General features: G+C 35.4%; 1 protein-coding gene across 1 annotated transcript in view; it reads left to right on the top strand.

Moving 5' to 3' along the window:
- The first annotated feature begins 9,740 nt into the window (after positions 1–9,740).
- The window catches only part of LOC132557710 (uncharacterized), a 28,082-nt gene continuing 13,943 nt past the window's right edge, over positions 9,741–23,879 (top strand). The window contains 14 exon segments of the mRNA XM_060222230.1: positions 9,741–9,815; positions 10,308–10,434; positions 13,078–13,176; positions 13,765–14,076; positions 14,778–14,968; positions 19,055–19,220; positions 19,543–19,791; positions 20,334–20,435; positions 20,632–20,736; positions 20,872–21,123; positions 21,441–21,607; positions 21,960–22,112; positions 22,874–23,024; positions 23,396–23,683. Coding sequence (XP_060078213.1) covers positions 9,741–9,815; positions 10,308–10,434; positions 13,078–13,176; positions 13,765–14,076; positions 14,778–14,968; positions 19,055–19,220; positions 19,543–19,791; positions 20,334–20,435; positions 20,632–20,736; positions 20,872–21,123; positions 21,441–21,607; positions 21,960–22,112; positions 22,874–23,024; positions 23,396–23,683 — 2,437 coding nt within the window.

The following is a 23,879-nucleotide window of genomic DNA, read 5'->3' as shown; positions in this document are numbered from 1 at the left end:
AATACAAAATAACTGCTCTCAGGTAAATACAAAATATTCTACTGTTTAGTAGTGCAGCTTAGAGTTAACGGTAAGCTCAGGTAAATACAAAATATTCTACTGTTTAGTAGTGCAGCTTAGAGTTAACGGTAAGCTCAGGTAAATACAAAATATTCTACTGTTTAGTAGTGCAGCTTAACGGTAAGCTCAGGTAAATACAAAATATTCTACTGTTTAGTAAGCTCAGTAAATACAAAATATTCTACTGTTTAGTAGTGCAGCTTAACGGTAAGCTCAGGTAAATACAAAATATTCTACTGTTTAGTAGTGCAGCTTAACGGTAAGCTCAGGTAAATACAAAATATTCTACTGTTTAGTAGTGCAGCTTAGAGTTAACGGTAAGCTCAGGTAAATACAAAATATTCTACTGTTTAGTAGTGCAGCTTAGAGTTAACGGTAAGCTCAGGTAAATACAAAATATTCTACTGTTTAGTAGTGCAGCTTAACGGTAAGCTCAGGTAAATACAAAATATTCTACTATTTAGTAGTGTAGCTTAACGATAAGCTCAGGTAAATACAAAATATTTTACTGTTTAGTAGTGCAGGTTAACGGTTAGCTCAGGTAAATACAAAATATTCTACTGTTTAGTAGTGCAGCTTAAAGTTAACGGTAAGCTCAGGTAAATACAAAATATTCTACTGTTTAGTAGTGCAGCTTAGAGTTAACGGTAAGCTCAGGTAAATACAAAATATTCTACTGTTTAGTAGTGCAGCTTTACGGTAAGCTCAGGTAAATACAAAATATTCTACTGTTTAGTAGTGCAGCTTAACGGTAAGCTCAGGTAAATACAAAATATTCTACTGTTTAGTAGTGCAGCTTAACGGTAAGCACTGGTACATACAAAATATTCTACTGTTTAGTAGTGCAGCTTAGAGTAAACGGTAAGCTCAGGTAAATACAAAATATTCTACTATTTAGTAGTGCAGCTTAGAGTTAACGGTAAGCTCAGGTAAATACAAAATATTCTACTTTTTAGTAGTTCAGCTTTACGGTAAGCTCAGGTAAATACAAAATATTCTACTGTTTAGAAGTGCCGCTTAACGGTAAGCTCAGGTAAATACAAAATATTCTACTATTTAATAGTGTAGCTTAACGATAACCTCAGGTAAATACAAAATATTTTACTGTTTAGTAGTGCAGCTTAACGGTTAAAGCTCAGGTAAATACAAAATATTCTACTGTTTAGTAGTGCAGCTTAACGGTAAGCTCAGGTAAATACAAAATATTCTACTGTTTAGTAGTGCAGCTTAAAATACAAAATATTAACGGTAGTGCAGCTTTAACGGTAAGCTCAGGTAAATACAAAATATTCTACTGTTTAGTAGTGCAGCTTAACGGTAAGCTCAGGTAAATACAGAATATTCTACTGTTTAGTAGTGCAGCTTAGAGTTAACGGTAAGCTCAGGTAAATACAAAATATTTTACTGTTTAGTAGTGCAGCTTAGAGTAATCGGTAAGCTCAGGTAAATACAGAATATTCTACTGTTTAGTAGTGCAGCTTAGAGTTAACGGTAAGCTCAGGTAAATAAAAAATATTTTACTTTTTAGTAGATCAGCTTGACGGTAAGCTCAGGTAAATATAAAATATTCTACTATTTAGTAGTGTAGCTTTACCGTAAGCTCAGGTAAATACAAAATATTTTAGTGTTTAGTAGTGCAGCTTAGAGTTAACGGTAAGCTCAGGTAAATACAAAATATTCTACTGTTTAGTAGTGCAGCTTAACGGTAAGCTCAGGTAAATACAAAATATTTTACTGTTTAGTAGTGCAGCTTAACGGTAAGCTCAGGTAAATACAAAATATTATACTGTTCAGTAGTGCAGCTAAGAGTTAACGGTAACCTCAGGTAAATACAAAATATTCTATTGTTTAGTAGTGCAGCTTAACGGTAAGCTCAGGTACATACAAAATATTTTGCTGTTTAGTAGTGCAGCTTATTATAAGCTAGGTAAATACAAAATATTCTACTGTTTAGTAGTGCAGCTTAGAGTTAACGGTAAGCTCAGGTAAATACAAAATATTCTACTGTTTAGTAGTGCAGCTTTACGGTAAGCTCAGGTAAATACAAAATATTCTACTGTTTAGTAGTGCAGCTTAGATTTAACGGTAAGCTCAGGTAAATACAAAATATTCTACTGTTAAGACGTGCAGCTGAGATTAAACGGTAAGCTCAGGTAAATACAAAATATTCTACTATTTAATAGTGTAGCTTAACGATAACCTCAGGTAAATACAAAATATTTTACTGTTTAGTAGTGCAGCTTAGAGTTAACGGTAAGCTCAGGTAAATACAAAATATTTTACTATTTAGTAGTGCAGCTTAGAGTTAACGGTAAGCTCAGGTAAATACAAAATATTCTACTGTTTAGTAGTGCAGCTTAGAGTTAACGGTAAGCTCAGGTAAATACAAAATATTTTACTATTTAGTAGTGCAGCTTTACGGTAAGCTCAGGTAAATACAAAATATTCTACTGTTTAGTAGTGCAGCTTAACGGTAAGCTCAGGTAAATACAAAATATTCTACTGTTTAGTAGTGCAGCTTAACGGTAAGCTCAGGTAAATACAAAATATTCTACTGTTTAGTAGTGCAGCTTAGAGTTAACGGTAAGCTCAGGTAAATACAAAATATTTTACTATTTAGTAGTGCAGCTTAGAGTTAACGGTAAGCTCAGGTAAATACAAAATATTCTACTGTTTAGTAGTGCAGCTTAACGGTAAGCTCAGGTAAATATAAAATATTCTACTGTAGTAGTCAGGTTAATACATAATATTCTACTGTTTAGAAGTACAGCTTAACGGTAAGCTCAGGTAAATACAAAATATTCTATTATTTAGTAGTGTAGCTTAACGGTAAGCTCAGGTAAATACAAAATATTCTACTGTTTAGTAGTGCAGCTTAGAGTTAACGGTAAGCTCAGGTAAATACAAAATATTCTACTGTTTCGTAGTGCAGCTTAACGGTAAGCTCTGGTAAATACAAAATATTCTACTGTTTAGTAGTGCAGCTTTACGGTAAGCTCATGTAAATGCAAAATATTCTACTGTTTAGAAGTGCAGCTTAACGGTAAGCTCAGGTAAATACAAAATATTCTACTGTTTAGTAGTGCAGCTTTACCGTAAGCTCAGGTAAATACCAAATATTTTATTATTTAGTAGTGCAGCTTTACGGTAAGCTCAGGTAAATACAAAATATTCTACTGTTTAGTAGTGCAGCTTAACGGTAAGCTCAGGTAAATACAAAATATTCTACTATTTAGTAGTGCAGCTTAGAGTTAACGGTAAGCTCAGGTAAATACAAAATATTCTACTGTTTAGTAGTGCAGCTTAACGGTAAGCTCAGGTAAATACAAAATATTCTACTGTTTAGTAGTGCAGCTTAGAGTTAACGGTAAGCTCAGGTAAATACAAAATATTTTACTATTTAGTAGTGCAGCTTTACGGTAAGCTCAGGTAAATACAAAATATTCTACTGTTTAGTAGTGCAGCTTTACGGTAAGCTCAGGTAAATACAAAATATTCTACTGTTTAGTAGTGCAGCTTAGATTTAACGGTAAGCTCAGGTCAATACAGAATATTCTACTATTTAGTAGTGCAGCTTAGAGTTAACGGTTAGAGTTAACGTAAGCAAAATATTCACTGGTAGTGCAGCTTATACAAAATATTCTACTGTTTAGCTCAGGTTAATAACGGTAAGGTCAGGTAAATACAAAATATTCAACTGTTTAGTAGTGCAGTTTAACGGTAAGCTCAGGTAAATATAAAATATTCTACTGTTTAGTAGTGCAGCTTTACGGTAAGCTCAGGTAAATACAAAATATTCTACTGTTTAGTAGTGCACCTTAACGGTAAGCTCAGGTAAATACAAAATATTCTACTGTATTTAGTAGTGCAGCTTAACGGTAAGCTTAAATACAAAATATTCTACTGTTTAGTAGTGCAGCTTTACAGTAAGCTCAGGTAAATACAAAATATTCTTCTATTTAGTAGTGCAGCTTAACGGTAAGCTCAGGTAAATAGAAAATATTCTACTGTTTAGTAGTGCAGCTTTCTACTGTTTAGTAGTGCAGCTTAACGGTAAGCTCAGGTAAATACAAAATATTCTACTGTTTAGTAGTGCAGCTTAGAGTTAACGGTAAGCTCAGGTAAATACAAAATATTCTACTGTTTAGTAGTGCAGCTTTACTGTAAGCTCAGGTAAATACAAAATATTCTACTGTTTAGTAGTGCAGCTTAGAGTTTACGGTAAGCTCAGGTAAATAGAAAATATTCTACTGTTTAGTAGTGCAGCTTAGCGGTAAGGTCAGGTAAATACAAAATATTTTACTCTTTAGTAGTGCAGCTTAGATCTAACGGTAAGCTCAGGTAAATACAAAATATTCTACTGTTTTGTAGTGCAGCTTAACGGTAAGCTCAGGTAAATACAAAATATTCTACTGTTTAGTAGTGCAGCTTTACAGTAAGCTCAGGTAAATACAAAATATTCTTCTATTTAGTAGTGCAGCTTAACGGTAAGCGGTAAGCTATTCTAGGTAAATACAAAATATTCTACTATTTAGTAGTGCAGCTTAGAGTTAACGGTAAGCTCAGGTAAATACAAAATATTCTACTGTTTAGTAGTGCAGCTTAGAGTTAACGGTAAGCTCAGGTAAATACAAAATATTCTACTGTTTAGTAGTGCAGCTTAACGGTAAGCTCAGGTAAATACAAAATATTCTACTGTTTAGTAGTGCAGCTTAGAGTTAACGGTAAGCTCAGGTAAATACAAAATATTCTACTGTTTAGTAGTGCAGCTTTTAACGGTAAGCTCAGGTAAATACAAAATATTCTACTGTTTAGTAGTGCAGCTTAACGGTAAGCTCAGGTAAATACAAAATATTCTACTGTTTAGTAGTGCAGCTTAACGGTAAGCTCAGGTAAATACAAAATATTCTACTGTTTAGTAGTGCAGCTTAACGGTAAGCTCAGGTAAATACAAAATATTCTACTGTTTAGTAGTGCAGCTTTACGGTGAGCTCAGGTAAATACAAAATATTCTACTGTTTAGTAGTGCAGCTTAGAGTTAACGGTAAGCTCAGGTAAAAATACAAAATATTCTACAAAATATTCTACTGTTTAGTAGTGCAGCTTAACGGTAAGCTCAGGTAAATACAAAATATTCTACTGTTTAGTAGTGCAGCTTAGAGTTAACGGTAAGCTCAGGTAAATACAAAATATTCTACTGTTTAGTAGTGCAGCTTTACGGTAAGCTCAGGTAAATAGAAAATATTCTACTGTTTAGTAGTGCACCTTAGAGTTAACAGTACGGTCAGGTAAATACAAAATATTCTACTGTTTAGTAGTGCAGCTTAGAGTTAACGGTAAGCTCAGGTAAATACAAAATATTCTACTGTTTAGTAGTGCAGCTTAACGGTAAGCTCAGGTAAATACAAAATATTCTACTGTTTAGTAGTGCAGCTTAACGGTAAGCTCAGGTAAATACAAAATATTCTACTGTTTAGTAGTGCAGCTTAGAGTTAACGGTAAGCTCAGGTAAATGTGCAGCTTAGACGGTAAGCTCAGGTAAATACAAAATATTCTACTGTTTAGTAGTGCAGCTTAGAGTTAACGCCACACAAACTCACCACGTGTATAGTTATTTCTAGGACATACACTTAAGTAGAGTATTGAAAGCCACACAAACCCTCACTACGTGTACAGTTATTTCTAGGACATACACTTAAGTAGAGTATTGAAAGCCACACAAACCCTCACTACGTGTATAGTGATTTCTAGGATATACACTTAAGTAGAGTATTGAAAGCCACACAAATCCTCACCACGTGTACAGTGATTTCTAGGATATACACTTAAGTAGAGTATTGAAAGCCACACAAATCCTCACCACGTGTACAGTGATTTCTAGGACATACACTTAAGTAGAGTATTGAAAGCCACACAAACCCTCACTACGTGTACAGTGATTTCTAGGACATACACTTAAGTAGAGTATTGAAAGCCACACAAATCCTCACCACGTGTACAGTGATTTCTAGGACATACACTTAAGTAGAGTATTGAAAGCCACACAAACCCTCACTACGTGTACAGTGATTTCTAGGACATACACTTAAGTAGAGTATTGAAAGCCACACAAACCCTCACTACGTGTACAGTGATTTCTAGGATATACACTTAAGTAGAGTATTGAAAGCCACACAAACCCTCACTACGTGTACAGTTATTTCTAGGACATACACTTAAGTAGAGTATTGAAAGCCACACAAACCCTCACCACGTGTACAGTTATTTCTAGGACATACACTTAAGTAGATTATTGAAAGCCACACAAACCCTCACCACGTGTACAGTTATTTCTAGGACATACACTTAAGTAGAATATTGAAAGCCACACAAACCCTCACCACGTGTACAGTTATTTCTAGGACATACACTTAAGTAGAGTATTGAAAGCCACACAAACCCTCACTACGTGTACAGTTATTTCTAGGACATACACTTAAGTAGAGTATTGAAAGCCACACAAACCCTCACTTCGTGTACAGTTATTTCTAGGACATACACTTAAGCGGAGTTATGAAAGCCACACAAACCCTCACCACGTGTACAGATATTTGTATATGAGATACACTTAAGCGGAGTTATGAAAGCCACACAAACCCTCACCACGTGTACAGTTATTTCTAGGACATACACTTAAGCGGAGTTATGAAAGCCACACAAACCCTCACCACGTGTACAGATATTTGTATATGAGATACACTTAAGCGGAGTTATGAAAGCCACACAAACCCTCACCACGTGTACAGATATTTGTTTGAGCTACACTTAAGCGGAGTTATGAAAGCCACACAAACCCTCACCACGTGTATAGTTATTTCTAAGACATACACTTAAGCGGAGTTATGAAAGCCACACAAACCCTCACCACGTGTACAGATATTTGTATGAGATACACTTAAGCGGAGTTATGAAAGCCACACAAACCCTCACCACGTGTACAGATATTTGTATGAGCTTCACTTAAGCGGAGTTATGAAAGCCACACAAACCCTCGTATCACCACGTGTACAGATATTTGTATGAGCTTCACTTAAGCGGAGTTATGAAAGCCACACAAACCCTCGTATCACCACGTGTACAGATATTTGTATGAGCTACACTTAAGCGGAGTTATGAAAGCCACACAAACCCTCACCACGTGTACAGATATTTGTATGAGCTACACTTAAGTGGAGTTATGAAAGCCACACAAACCTCACCACGTGTACAGATCTTTGTATGCAATACACTTTTAGGGAGTAACGAACCATATACCAACACTTGTCACGTGTACAAATCTTTGTATGAGACACAGTTTACAAGAGTAACGAACGCTACACCAAACCCTCACCACGTGTACAGATATTTGTATGAGATACACTTAAGCGGAGTTATGAAAGCCACACAAACCCTCACCACGTGTACAGCTATTTGTATGAGATACACTTAAGGTATTCAGCCCGTAAAGCCTTTTAATAGGGACAAAACCAAAAATCTAAATTTTCACCTAATTCATAAAGATCATAATGTATACTTCATTACTGACCATATTTATCCACAAGTTTTTTTCATCTAACAAAAATTTAAGTACTTCAATGGTGTCACATAGCATGCTGGTTGGATACAATAAAAATGTTAGTGTATGCCCAATAAAAAACTTAATTTCAAACAAAAAAATGTGTTTTTACATACCATAATAACAGCAATGAATAATAAAATAGCTGATATTCATATCACATTCATATACAATGTACGATATGCGAAAAAGTGTTATCCTGGTACCCTCGTTGTCACTCTTAGAAAAGTGACAAAGACACTTTGTAAGGTAAACTGAGTGTGACAAGAGAGTTTCAAAAGAAAAATCTGTTTAAATACTTGCTGGCACACCTTCTGCAAATTTTCAGATATTTTTTAGAAACTTTTACCAATGTAATTAGACATTTCTAAGTTTTAATACCCCTACTCCCTTAATTTCGATGACTCATTAGATCTCAGGAAAATTGCATACAATAGCATGATAGCCAAACAGACTATAAATACTAAACTCTTTAAAGGCTACAAGTAGAATAGTAATAAAAATTAACTATTTCTGATATTTTCTTACCTTGACCTCTGACCTTGACCCGGATTATGACAAAATAATTCATTATGTAACAAAAACGGATAAGAAATCAAGTCCTTATTGCACAAAAAAGTTTACCGTTATAGCTATATAAAAAGTTCATTTTATCCCATTTTTCAAACAGTTCAACAAGCTTTGGAATACAGAATCCAGAACACGCTTTGCAGAAGAGATCCGCGACTGTCCATTACAGTTCTTTTACACAAATATTGCTCTCAGACCCTCTTCACCATCCCTTTGGAATATATTTTAAAAGATGTTGGAAGTTTAAGCCAGAGCCTGCAATAATTTCAGCAGTAGCATGTTTTAAAATGCCTTGTGATATTAAAGGATGTAAGGAAGGCATATTTTTGCCTTTTCCGCGCTAAAATTAAGGGCATGAACGTCAACTGTTTGACTTCCGAAAATTCACGATCTATAAAACATCGGCATTCGTCGGGATTATAACCGGAAGTGCTCCATTAGGGTGGGAATACCTTAAGTGGAGTTATGAAAGCCACACAAACCCTCACCACGTGTACAGTTATTAGTATGCGATATGAACTATATTAAATAATTGACATAGAATTCATCTCTAACATTCCCATGGTGATGTGAACTATGGGAACTACAACTTAATGACCCATATACAAGTGTATAATCTGTGTGGTTGATCTAGAATTTCCCGACCTAAATGTATTAATGTTAGAACACCCTCAGGGGTAATTTTCTGACTTCAATCATGTATTGTGTATTTAAGTGCTCTGACACAAACAAAATGTGTAGTAATAAACATTACAAAAACATGAAGTGAATCATACGTTTTAAATATTTGAAGAGAAATTCAGAGGTTAAATATTGATAAATTGTCAATGCTATTGTTTTTCATTGTCTACATTTTAAATTGTGGTTTTACTCGTTGCAGGTGAAAATAAACGAAACAAGTATACCGATCACAGCACGACTCATTTCTTATACCAAGTTCCCTCGTTGTTTACACGGTCATCGGTACAAAAAGGTCGATAGCACATCAGAATAATTCAGAGTAGTGGTTACACGTCGACTTTACTATCACATTTATTCTTCAAGAAGAAACTTTTATAGTGAGAATATGAAAATGATAATTTTTATAACAATTCATTACAAAGCATAGCCCTAAAATATATCCATCGAATATAAATGGATAAACATGACTACGTGTTTGTGGAAACTGTGGAAAACACTAAGCAAGTCCTGAGACAAACAGGATAGAAGGTAAAACATCCGCGGAAGTTGTTAATTAGACTGAAATTAGACAGAGAATAAAAACCTTCATTAGTGCTGTAGACAGCTTGTGTTAGTAAGGATGATATACCGACAAGTTACTGAAATCGTAATCGAAATCATTGAAACAAGTGTCATTTGATTACAAGGCTCTGGTGTTCCGGAAGGGTATGCGTCTTTTTCATAGTTATCATCGTACTTCATATCGCACATCTATGTGTTGTAATTTTGTGTTATATGTGTCTATTATTTTCTATTTTATTTCATCCAATAAAATACCGAAGAGAACCTCTCGATCATGACAACTCTACAGAACCGCGAACGAATCAAGGAAATTCTCAAAAGGAAAACGGTGAAAATAAGCGTACCAGGGGTGAGGGAGATCATATGTTGTCCATTCCCTTAATAGTTTACAAGGATGTAACAAAGATCATCCTTACCTGATCGAGAAAGGATCCGTCGCAACACACGGCACTCTCTTACGGAAATTTTATTGTTGGGAATAGAACTTGTCTATCATATCTCTTATAACAAGTAGATATTGAAAGTCGTGGAGACCTAACCGATGAACAGTTGATTAAAACCATCAACACATACAGTATTATGGAGACTCACTGATATACAACAATCTGTGTTTCCCTTACACCTGTACCTTACAACCTAAACTCGTTGTTCATTGAAGTAATTAGAATATTCGATTTGCTAGTTATAACTACATCACAAGTGTTGAGTATTGATTGTATACCGTGTGGTTATTAATGATCAGGCTACTCTGAACTCTGATACACAGTACGGTCTGATTGGACCTCCATATCTGTGTAAAGTTTATATAATACATAATCAGCCCATTTTATCATTGTCGCAGCTGTTTGGGACACTTATGGTTACGACCCGACTGAGGATGTCGTCGGCTCTCGTCGCGCAGTTTTTTGTGTCGTTTCTTTTTACCGGACGTGTCGTCGCTTATATCATTGCCTCTGGAAAGGAACCAGGTAATATCTAATGCAATATTTAAGATGTAGGAGGACGGAATAACCCGAGATACATTTTTATACATTATTTGGGTATACTGTTCAGATAATAACATTTCTATAGAAAGGTACTTCATGTGTATATACGTCTCTCTCTCTCTCTCTCTCTCTCTCTCTCTCTCTCTCTCTCTCACACACACTCTCTCTCTCTCTCCTGCAATCTTTCAATACTACATGTTGATTGTTTCTATTACCGTATGGTCATGGCATAATTTAACTTTATTGTGACGTTCAATTGCCGTGCGAAATGTCATAACTCGAACCAGAAATATTTGAAAAGATGTTTATCTTTTATCTTTAACACAAACAGAATTTGATAACTTCTGATTCCTGATAGTGCAAATGACTGACACAGTCTTCCAATCACTGAATGATTGATCTTCAAGGCTCAATGAAAGAGACATTGTTAAAGCTGAAAGCAACACTTTTCAATCATTTTTGTCGTTAACGTACATATATTTTGTACTAATTTCCCCAATCAAATGTATATTGTTCAGATGCATCAATAAGTATTTGTGTACGATTCCAAAATACGTTCGACTTAATATTATAAAACATCTAATAATAGACTATATATGGTATATATTTACTGTACGCATTTTATGAAATGATACATCTGGCGATGACAAAATCCAAATAAACAGTTGAATTTTTACAAAAATATTGCAATGCCAGTTTTAATCCATTTAAAAATACTTTGTCCAATACATGGTGTCATTAGAGCATTATATATAATTGTCTAGCTGTTATTATCAGCCGCTACTCAAACCTCACATCAACATACAATACATATGTCTAACAACGGTTTAATGATTAAATGTAATTTAATGTTATTATAACAAAACGCTGTCATTGTCGGAGGTTGTTTACGTATTCTGTCCCTGGTGGAATATCACGATCTGTGGAAGTTTTGCTGAACTAAAAGTTATAGGCAACCCAAGTGTTTCTTGAAAGATGGGTGTTAATTTGAAATTTCCAGCTGTTTTGTTTGTTTTTTTGTTTTTTTTTAACTTTTAGTAAGGGGAGCTCTAGAGAAATGTAGACGCCTAAACTGAGAAAAGTCTATTATGTGTTAATACAAACAAAAATACCACCACCTTTAACGAAAAAAATAAAAATTACAGCTATGTGGTATGAATGTATTATGGGATTCTACAAGTCATTACATTGGGACGATATTGCCTTAAAAGTTAGATTAATAGTGATAAAGCAACATGTAAATGAGAGGTGAATACAACGTTAATTCCGAATGTATTTCTGTGTCAAGATAAACGCGTTCTGTTCTTTACTTGTGTTGTAATGGAGATTCAATTGATAACATGGTATCTAGTTTCCTTGAACAAAAACAATAAAAGGCAAATGATTCATACGATTATAATGAAGAAATTATGGGTGTTCTGGAGCAGGGGCGGCCAATTCTGTGAAATTTGACAGTAAATGTCCTATTAGTCGAAAATGTTATTGAAAACCTTTTAAAGTGTTAACCGTAATTGCCCATCGCAAATAGTTGTTGCGCGTTTAACTGAAACCTGGCAAAAGTAGCACACGTTATATTAATATTTGTATTTTCGTTGTCATTATTATTTTTTTTTTGTTGTTTTGTTTTTTGTCACTTTTATTTTGACAGTCATGACTACGGAAACTGTCGTTGACTAATAAATAGGAAACATGGTTCGTTAAGAACCACCATTTTAAAATCAATCAGCGATGATCCTTATTCACATTAATATTAGGTGATTTGGAATTCGAAAATTTCACTTATTGAACATTTTTCATAAATTCAATGATAATGTGATACATCAACAAGGGAAGTCATCTCCTATTCATACATACAACTCCAGACATCATAAATTGATAATGTAATCGATTGGTGAATAATAGATTTGAACGAAGTCAAACCTATTGAGAATATTGACGTTGTTAGGTTTGGTGCTTAATTGAACACTAGAGTAGTAGTTCATCTGTTACAATTGCTATCTCCCATTCATTAATATATTTACTTTATTGTTGCGAGTCGAATAACATGTTTATCGTGTCTACTCCCATGATAAGCATCCTTTTGTTTGGATCGAAAGCTTTGTGTATGTGAAATATAGATTTAATTTAATATTCTATCTGTAAACTGATGCATTATTAAGATGGTATATTGATAAGTTTACATATAACAGTAATATGGAACGAGTTGTTTAGTTTAAGATGTTTTCCAATAATAGTAACTTTAATTCAGCGTTCTTTTAATAAGTAAACAAATATATATTAATATATATTGATTGGAAGGGGTTGTTTAGTTCATTTATATCACAAAGTTAGAAATATGATCTAATTTCTCAAAAAAATGCTATTAGTCCAAAATCTATTAAACCATTAATAAATTTTAACCGTTTAATTTTGTTGTAATACCCCTTAATCGCACGTGATGATTCAATACATGAAAATGAAACTACCCTTATTTATGCATGGAATTGGTTGAGACATAAATAGTTGGTATAAATAAAAAAATCATCTAAAGTAAGAACACTTTGTTTCTGTTGAATATATAAGACCAGTTTTTAAACACGTTGATGAACAACACCAGGTTGAGTATCGTTTTTGTTGACTTTACAGTCTGCTTGTCAGTTCGTTGTCGTAACGGTGGCACCACGGAAAACACCACATGCCTCTGTCTATGTAACGCCAATTTCACTGGACTGGAATGTGAAACAGGTTCGTAAAAACTAAATATTGAACGGGTTCAACGTGTAGAACTAATTTAGCTGGTCATGAGAATGAAATGATTTAAAAGGAAATAAAGTTCTGAACAGATAATTTTAGATACAGTGTTTGTATTTAAATCATGATAATTGATATCGGATTGTAAACCTAAACGTGTAACGAGTTGGAACCACCTGTTAATAAGTACGTTATTGTGGTTTTGTATTTGGACTATGTTGATTCATATTGGATTGTTGTTGAGACACTAATTAATCGATATGAACTCTTTGTTTTATAAATACACTTGTTTTTGTACTTCTGGGTATGTTTCGATTTCTGAATATACGTACAATGGATTGTATGATTTTTAGCATAAACATCGAAAAGTTTATCATAAAGACAACATGCCAATTCATATAGCGCAAATATCTGTTGAAACCAAGAGATTGTCTGTAAATAACTACTGAGAAATAGTCCGAGACGTACAAAATCAAATTGGTTTTATATAGCGATTGACAAAATTAAATTATTCGTATTGGTATGTCATAGCCAAGGATATATTAAATATTAATTGTTTTTATCTTTCCAAAATTAATTCAGAAATTGGTAGATCAGCTTGGCCAGATGGTCAATATGCCATACCAATGTCTGGTTTTGGCTGCCCGGAGGATGACAGATTTGGTTGGGCACAAGGTTACGTCAATCTTACACTTCCACAATCTTCAAGAAGCCAAATATGGAATGACGATGACCAGATGACCATAGAGCCACATATAATGGGCCCATTCCACACACACGTCACAATGATCAATTTTTGCATGAAGCGAAATACTTCTATGATCGATCCAGTTAACCGTAGTTGGCCCGCTGGAGAGTATTGTATTTACCAGACCGGCGACAGATGTCCTATAGGTATGTACATTTGGTGTTCCATAACCAAACACCTTCTAAACATTCTGTTTCAGGGTGTCAACTTCTGATCTTAATATTGTTCAACGGATGACTTCCATCATCTGGATCAAGGCCAAAGTCGAGTAATGTCACATCCTCAAAGCGAGAGTAGGAAAAGTGACAGCGAGACCGCTGCAGGTTATATTAACGGTGATAGTAAAACATCATGGTATTATATCACAAGAGGACCATTTCCTATAGTCATAACCTACATATATATATTTGTATATATATAACTTCATTGTTCTGTCAACCTGTCAAAAAAAGAAAAAAAAATGGATCAAACCCAAAAACATTGACATAATATCGGAAAAAATGAGAGACGTTTCAGAATCGCATTTTCTAAAATAAGATTCGACTCTAAGATCACTTCGAAATTTCCTTAGTCTCCTCATTGGATCCAAAATTCAGGCCCTTAGCATCACTGACGAGTCCTGGATGGATGGACAAAATAACTATGATACAGGTTAATTCATTTTGTATTTTGAATAATCTTTGATATGGTGAGCCAGTGTATTGCAAATCTCCGAAATTCATGTGTAATTGTGAATTATTTCGATTCTGTTTCCAATATGGTGCCATAAAGATAATAATGATCTAATCTAAATATATACATGTGCACGTGGATATATGTTGATAAGTTGTGTGATCTTGTTTTGTAGATTTTATGAACGGCTCTATAACAATAAATGGATACACTTTCAAGACGGGAGATATGGGCGGCATACTACCATCACTAAGTTATGGGGAAGACAATGGGACGTTTCTGGAACTGCACTACTGCTGCAGGAATGATGGACCGTCTGACGATTATATTTCTCTACCAAGTGAATTTCCATTCGTATTGTTGAAGGTATGTTTATATTATATTTCCCTGCTGGTGAATTTCTATATAAAATATCTTTACCCCAGGAATTTGCCTTTGACCTGTTGAAGGTATGTTTAATATAATATCTTCCAACTGGCGAATTTCAATTCGAAATCCAATGAGTTTCCCTTTGTTCGTTGAAGGTATGTTCCAAATGATATCTTGCCTACCAATACATTTCTCTCTGTGCCGTTGAAGGTGTGTTTTCTTTCCGAAAAAAAAACATTATTCAAGATAATATTTTTTCTTGCGAATCACATGTATCAGACGACATGTTTCTGATCACATACCTGCAATTTGGCAATGAAATATCAAAAGCCGATGGATAGCAGATCCAGTGCAAAGTAGCCACTAAGTTAAAGTGCTCTGTAAAGTGCTATGGTTGTACAGAAAAACACAGAAGCGAATAGCACAATACGTTTGAAATTTAATTAAGATACAAAAGGAATCAAATATTGAATTAAACTACATCTTACAGGTGTGTCGTCATTTTATAACTCGTCCATGATGCGAAGAGGAAAATCCAAAATTGATCAAAATTAAAGTCAAAATCTGGATGGCGAAATGCACAAGCCCCATAATTCAGTAAATATTCATATATCTGATAATTTGAGAACAGCGTAATGTACATGTGTGTATTCTAAACCGAACTAAAACGTGTCATACAGGTTACGGCAAACCTCGGGGACGAATAGTCCACTAGCAGTGTGTACCATCTGTAATCTAGACATCGGATGTTTGGATGTTAGGGAATGTATTGTCAATCACTTTATCTAAAGGAGTATCTAATTTCGCAAAAGATCAGTGACTGTCTTATTCGCGGACACATGATTTCGCGGGTACCATACTACTAAGTCATTTATTTGTGGACAACGTCCGTAAAAGTATATTGGGATTTGGATTCGCGAATAATACTGTTCGATTTACAGTAGTACAATGTTATGTTAAAATGGAAGGAAAGTTGACAGCACCGGCTGTCTAAATAAAAGACGAGTGTGAGTGTGTTTACATTGCGCCATCCAGTCACCCAACTATACTTAACAAAAAACAAAAGCACAATTAAATAAAGCAATCAATAGCCTATAATATTTTGGAAATTTGTACATAATTTTATATCAAGGGATAACTCTACTCTTTACAATACTATAGAAGAAAAGTCTGTGTGTCGTCATTCGTGTCGCCAGTAGTTACTCTAAGTGGGATACCCGCGGAAAACAAAATGACACTTCAGTACCAGGTGTGGGCATCTTTTGCACGAATCCCTGTCGGATTCTCCTATGCGTTGAATTCATGCTTGCGCGTTTAGTTGGGGGGGGGGGGTGTCTATACGGGGACTATTACAAGGGCTGAATGTTGTTTGCCGTGAGAAAATCGGCAGACTCGTACGAGCATTGTCTTGATGGAAAATTAGGTTATAACGTCTGAGAAGTGGAAAGACGTGTGGTTGGAGGATCTAATCTGTTTCGAATTGCATTGAGGTTTGGATCCAGGACCACTTAAGGGGATTTTACGCAATGGAAGGTGCCTCCCCAAACCATTGCAGAAGCCCAAATGAATCTATCGCGTTCAACTACACATGCGTCGGCGAAACGCTAACTGCGTCTGCGATATACCCTTTTTCTTCCGCCTGAGCGATACAGACAGAATGTAGACTCGTCGGTGAACATTGCACACCTCCACCGACGCATCCCAAACCTATTCGGGACATGTCTGCGCATCCAGTCAAGATGCACTTGCCGCCTCTCTGGTGTCAGAGCTGGCCCGGCAAAAGGTTGGCGCGCATGATTCTCTCGGTACGCAAGCGGTTCCTGACAGTTTGAGCACTAATGATTCTGCCATGAGTACCGAAGGTGTGCGGCGCAGTCTTTACAACAGTCTTGAATCTGATGCGCAAGTGTGACAATCGAATCGTCCTGTCCTGTCGTGCGGTCGTTACACGCGGACGTCCGCTCCTGGGATGATCAGAAACTAACCCAGTACATGGAAACGTGTATAGAGACGGTCTGCTATGCGACAGCAGTTTGGCTATGACATACTTCAGCATCGCAATTGCTCTACCCATCTTGATTTGCGTTAAGCGTGGCATCTCGGTCATTTCCTAATACGCCTGTCCAGCTCATCCCATAAATGCTCAATTGGAGACATGTCGGGTCTATATGGGGGCTATTCAAGGGACTGAATGTTGTGGCATCTCGGTCATTGGCGAAATCAAAATTCCAACTAGGGAAATTAATATGGCAGAACATAAAGCATCCGTTACGATTATCCTTGATTTGACCTTGCTCTGGGTTAAGCACCCCGTATGTTGGAAAGTGAAGTAGCTACTAGCAATTACAAGAAGAACAAAGTAAGTATGGCTACTCACGAGTCGATAAAACCCAACAAATATACAAACAAACAGAAAAATCAACTGATTTCCGGAAGGTGAGAAATGGACAGTTCTGGGCTGTTGTAAATGTTTCTTTGGCTGGGGCATTTGAACCTTATTTCTGTGAATGCCATGCATGGTATTCAGTGAGGTGGGCACCGGCAAAAACAATCCAATTGACTCTGGCTGTTCATAGGTCGAAGACCCCAAGAGAAAAATATAAAAATTCAACCGATTTCAGTGTGGTATAGCATCTAAAATCAAACAGTAACAAGAAGTGAAAGATCGATAGTACCTAAATACCACATCAATATCTTGTGATACCTGGGGAAATATCTCTTTATCTTTTATTTTGACAGTATTGAAAAAATATTAATCTATTTGTTGTCGTTTTCATAATATCAAGGGTAAACATGTGAAACCCAGTGGGCATGACATGAATGATAGGATGGCTATTAAAAGTCTTGTTAGCTGATTAACACTGGCTACGTATAATGCTTCAAATGCGATCGTGATTATCTTTAATTAGCCACACACAAAGAAAACAGAGTATGTTTCGTTGTATATATCATCAATCCTGAAATGTAAAGTCATCATACAAACACTGAATAAAGCCTGTAGCACTCAACTGTTTACTCTCAGAGACAATTGCAGCTTTTCATGAAACGTTGCTTTAATCTGTTGTTAAGAGAGCCTCATGGAAATAAATTCTGCTGATTGTTATGCGTGCGATTAGTTCAATCTTCTTAATCCATCAGATCAAATGAGATCTTATTTTCCTTTATTGTACCCTTGGGAAAAGGTATTTGAATATGTCATATATCGCGTGGAAACGACATCAATTAGGAGATAAAATCTGCCATAGAAATCAACGAGTTTCAAAATATCATGATATAAGGTGTCCTTTTGTTTGGGATATCGTGTGTAAAAACTGATGACACTTCGTTTAAACTGATAATTACTGAATGTCTTTAGTGTTCATCGCTGCTGAATTGAAATAATCTGGTAGATGTGAATTGACTTACAAAGGATGTATTGGTGTCAGTAAAATGACTTTTATTGCTTGTCGTTTGAAACGACTGAAGGAGCTGTTCAACAGTCGTTACTGCCATTAGGGTCATTGTATATAAGCTTATTTAAGAACAACTGATATGAAAATGCAGATACAATAAATATATAAGAACTTAATATTTGAAAATACTCTGTCTATTCTGGGAATATAAAAAGACAATACCCAACATTTTGCAGTGAAAGAAAGGATATACCTATTGAAAACAACAGGTGATATGATTTTCAATCTTCGGCTTTCGCTGATTGAACCGAAAATCAATGAAATATGAAATAAAGTATTTTAATGTTAATAAATATAAACATAGAAAAAAAGGTAAAACCCACAGATCTAAATATTGTCAAATTGCCAAGAAGCCTGGCCTATTTACATTGTTTATCTGATACCTCTGTTATGTTATCATGCATTTAGTTAATACTCCATTGGTATTTCTTCAATTGGGTTACGTTATTGGGTGATATGGACGGCAAGAAATCGGTTCATGAACAGTTTCACCACATATTTTTCAAAATTGATCTTCGGTCCTGAAAGCATCACCTGAAATTCATTCAGATAAAAAACAGACATCAGTTGCCATCGTAGCCCGGTTATTTCTTTAATAAGCTCACAATGAATATAAATTAATATTTGATAGGGTGCGTCTGCAAGTTATTGTCAGAACATAAAGAATATGGATGTAAAGGAAGAGGTCTTCTATATGACAAACGAACACTTAAACTGGGAGTTTTCTGGTTACCATACCAACGTCACCCGGACAGAAAGACATGTCGGAATACCATACTGTTACTACAAACCTACAGGTATTGGAATAAATGCACGTATTACGTTTAATGTCTTGGTATGATAATACTGCTCGACAATGTGGAATTCTAACGATTTGATGTTAATCTCTAGGAATCATTTAACAAAGCTTCATTGAAAATATTCTTTTGGGTAAATAAGAAAGGTTACCTATCACTGTCTTCAGTACATTAAGAAAATGATTCAAACAGGTTGAACTTGTGTTGTTTTTGTATTTTTGTTATATTTGATATTACTTTTTTATCCGTTCGGCACCATTAAATATCGTTATTTCACTTGATACGAATGGAATAATATCCCGGGTCGACTTTTGTATGACAGCTCGCCGTGAGTGTTATTATCAAGATGACCTCGGAGCCTCCTATAACGGACGTCACAATACTTCGGCCAGTGGTAAACCTTGTATTTACTGGTCAGATTTACCAAACAACCCGTTCGCTAATACTAGGTTCTGGTATAACGAACTGGAGGAGAATTACTGTGGCACTGTGGACTATAGGCCTGAGGAGAAACAACCCATGTGCTTTGTAGATATGGATACAAGAGAAAAGTGCGATGTACCTTCTTGCTGTATGTATAGTCAAATGATTATAAATGTCTGTTTTGATGTTCATTTGTATAATAATCACATCGCCATAAGTAATATTTACTTTATCTCAACTGGGAAGAAATATGAAAGAAAATTATTACAGGACAGGTCAACTGTTTGGGATGAGAGCATGTCTTCTGTTGTATCTTCTTCAACAACCATGACATAAATGTACCGTCCTAAAAAAAAAAAAAAAAAACGGGTAGAGACGCGGCACCAAGAACAGAAGTTATAACTTTTTTATATTCCGTCTTGAAATGTAGAATTCTTCATGCCCCTTCCATATTGGTCGTAATCAACAATGTATCAGAAAATAACCAAATATAATGCTTGGTTTTATATTTAGGTACGTCTTTTTGTGTATATCCTTAATTCCAAAATTTTCCAAGGGGGACATACATTTGTATTTTTTATCAAAGGACATTAGTTTATATTACAAATCATCATTTTGACATAATATTTATAATTTGGAAAAATAAAATCATTATCAACTATCATATTTATATATTACATTATTTTATAGTAGAAGACCCAGATTTGGAAACTGTTGAGAAGGGTAAACCAGCTTACTCCTACAAGTATAATGCTGCAAATGATCCTTACCTCGCGACTGATGGAATCATTGGTAAGGCGACACTGTCATACGACACCATATATTAGAACGATAAACTCTGTAGAGCTCTTTTGCCATTACAGAATGACATAGGATGTCACATATCAAAAGAAAATAACAAATCTGTTGACATGACACTAGTTTGTTTTAATTGCACAGGCATTGCATACACCAAAGTTTTTTAACGGTACAGGTTTTGCTTTCGCAGGTGACGTTTCCTTTGTGACAACTAGGCCTCAGCTGAAACCGTTTTTACAGGTAGACATCCAAGAATGGTACGAAGTTCACGCAATACGGGTGTACCGCAAAAATAGTAAGTTTATAGCATTGCTATGTTACCATCTGGTGCAGAGTAAAGAGGGAAGTGTGTCGATATTTTTATCTATTCAAATTAAGAGATCAATTAATGCATTAGAGGCACGGTCACTTTTACATGTTTTGTCCGCAGTATGGTTTCCTGTAAACTTCCGGCAAGTCGGGTCCTTCGTGAGTAAGAACCAGTGGGATTTCCTGGACTACGCAGCCACTAGATGTGACGACATCAGACACACACACAAGCACGTAGCGTTCAGAATCCAATGCCGGCGTCCAATTGTAGGCCGATACGTCACGGTCAGGAATTTCGACTCCACAGATTCTTTCTATAACGCAGGGAAATTTTATTTCTTAGAAATTAATGAACTACAAGTCATTGGAAAAAGTGAGTGAACATACAATACGTATATAAAAAAAGCGCGAACTTTTCCATTAATATTGAAAAACAATTTCTGTGTTAAGATAGAACAATGGGAACAAGCATCAGGAGAAACAGCACTGAACCTCTTAGATATTAAAAAGGTTATCGCAGAGTCAACGTAAACAATTGTGATAAAAATTAATTAATAATAATACAACCAGGCTATGTGTTTGATAATATATATATATATCATATTCTATATATCAAAACTAGAAACGTATTCTTAAAACGCAGTTATCTGCCTTACAATAATGTTAGCAAAAAGTTTCATATTTCAACAGGGACTGGTCGTGGGCAGCACATGGGTATGATGTCTGGCGATGTGTTTGACTACCAGATCGACTCCTCATCCAACAGTGCCGATGATGTCATGTCTGACGACGGACGATTGGAACTTCCAGGCAAAGGGTGGTGTCCACGTTATGACGACACTGTTCCTTGGTTCAGGGTAATATCTGGGCGGATGCTGTTGTAGGGTTTGGTGATAAGAGTTGAAAGGGAGGGACTATTGACTTAATGCGAACATGCGACAAAATGTAACTGATTATCACATATAATGATGTTTCCTTTTTCATGCTTAATCAAGTATGCATTGTAGTATTATTTGGAGTTGATATATAACCGCAAACCATTAACAACTTCTCACCTATTATTAGATTTGTTTTCAGTTCAATCATGTTAAGATGTTAAGTCAATAATTGGATTAGCGATGTGAATAATGCGTTAAGGAAAATCGTTTATCGGTGGAAAAGGTTGGGCGCCCTGTTATAAGTTTTGGTTTTCTCTTGTTTCAAATCTAGGTAGACTTTATCATTCCCGTGGTTTTACAAGGACTTCGTGTACAGGGATGGCAGGAGGGCAACACCAGAAAACTTCTGAAAAGATTTGTCGTTAAATACGGGAACGATATAAACGATCTTACACCATATCATGATCCCCCAGGATTTCTTAAGGTACTATCATATACACAATAGGTTTGTATAGTGTTGTGGGTACTCTTCAGACACTCCCGTGAAAATCTTGGCAAATAATAAATTATTACATTATGATTCCTAAACAGTAATTAAGATATCTATTGAAGGGGTACATAACACATCTATAGATATAGCGCCTTTAATAATACATATGAAATACCAAATAAGGAGGCAAACCAGTTAACATCCTTGTATTTAACTAAGATATCTATTGAAGGGGTACATAACACGACCATAGATATAGCGCCTTTAATAATACATATGAAATACCAAATAAGGAGGCAAACCCATTAACATCCTTGTATTTAACTAAGATATCATAGTATATATTTATTTAGTCTTGACTTTAAAGAAAGTGAATAAATCAAGACGAAAGCAAATATTTCAAAATGTCGTACACAAAAGACAGCCTTTTAGTGATTATTAGGAAATTCAGTGTGCTGGATAAAAGGAAAATCATAGCAAATATGTGTTTGATATATTCGTGTCCTGATGTCAGAATTTCCCGTTATTGTCAAAAAGTTGGTATCCTTTTTTCGTTTGCTTAAAACTAGCTATGCTTTCCGCCATTGTTGTCATTTGGTGTGAATTTATCAACAGATTGACGCTTGAATATAATCGCTCTTTTGTTCTTATTTTACTATTTCATGTCGAAACAGTGACTTACATTGTGAATCATATAACGTCTTATGTAAATCCAGTTACTGTTAAGAAATTATTTACTTTGTTTTCATTACTAGATCTTTGAGACGTTTGACCACTATGAGAGTTCGGCAATTCAAGATTTCGTCTTCAATCATGAACTAATGGCCAGGTTCATTCACATAGACATTCTTGGAACAGAAAACGACGCTTGTTTAAAGCTTGAAATAATAGGATCTCCTAAACGAGGTATTCGGCAAATGTTTTAGACAGGTTTCAAGTTAAACAACGAAAAATCATAAGGATTCATCTGTTTATGAGGAGGAATTTTAGTTTAAGATCTTTAAGTGAATATAGGGCTGGAATATTTCTCTCGAGCTCGTTATCTACAAAACAAAAACGCATTACACGTATACACGTTCAGGACATAATTGCTGGAACAAAACTATATACTTAGGTTTCCAAATCTGTGATTTCCATATATGTAAATCAAGAAAAGGACAGAAATCGCATTACATTTATAATCAAATTACATCCCAATGGTTTTACTGTTCCTATATTGAATATTATTTACTTATGAAATATGTGTGAAGGCAGTGTTGTTAACTTTTACAATGCAGGTCTCCGTGACATACGGTGTGAGAACGGTAGCTTGGATTTTGGTTTTGAAGAACTACAATATCATTCTTGGTGGGCTGTACATCCCCCTGAAAATGCATTAACAAATACAACAATAGAAGAATGCCGTCAACTGGTGGTCGACAAAGGTTTCAACAGCTACAGTCACGATGCTGAAAGGGAGACATGTATCTTACACGTAGGCCATCGGTACTATAGGGCATTCGCCTCGTCCTGGGTTAGGGACACCACCTGGACAAATTTTGCTGGAAACCGTCTTTGTTTCATAGGTAAGAGAAATTTCGAATCAAAGAAAAAATTGTTTTTAAGAGAAGCTGTGAAATGTTCCAGTTAAAATTGGTTACGTCAACAAAAATAATATACAAACCTATTAAACTATTGGTGTATAAGTGGCATTATTCTCTGGAAGCTCTTAGCACCAGATGTGTACTTAATGGATGAAATAATTGACTCTAAGAGGTCACA

This window comes from Ylistrum balloti, unplaced genomic scaffold, assembly GCF_031769215.1.
Source record: "Ylistrum balloti isolate Yb309-2 unplaced genomic scaffold, AGI_CSIRO_Ybal_v1 Utg370712, whole genome shotgun sequence".
Classification (NCBI taxonomy): Eukaryota; Metazoa; Mollusca; class Bivalvia; order Pectinida; family Pectinidae; genus Ylistrum; species Ylistrum balloti.
The sequence above is the reverse complement of the archived record's forward strand: the minus strand, read 5'-3'. Positions and strand labels throughout refer to the sequence as shown.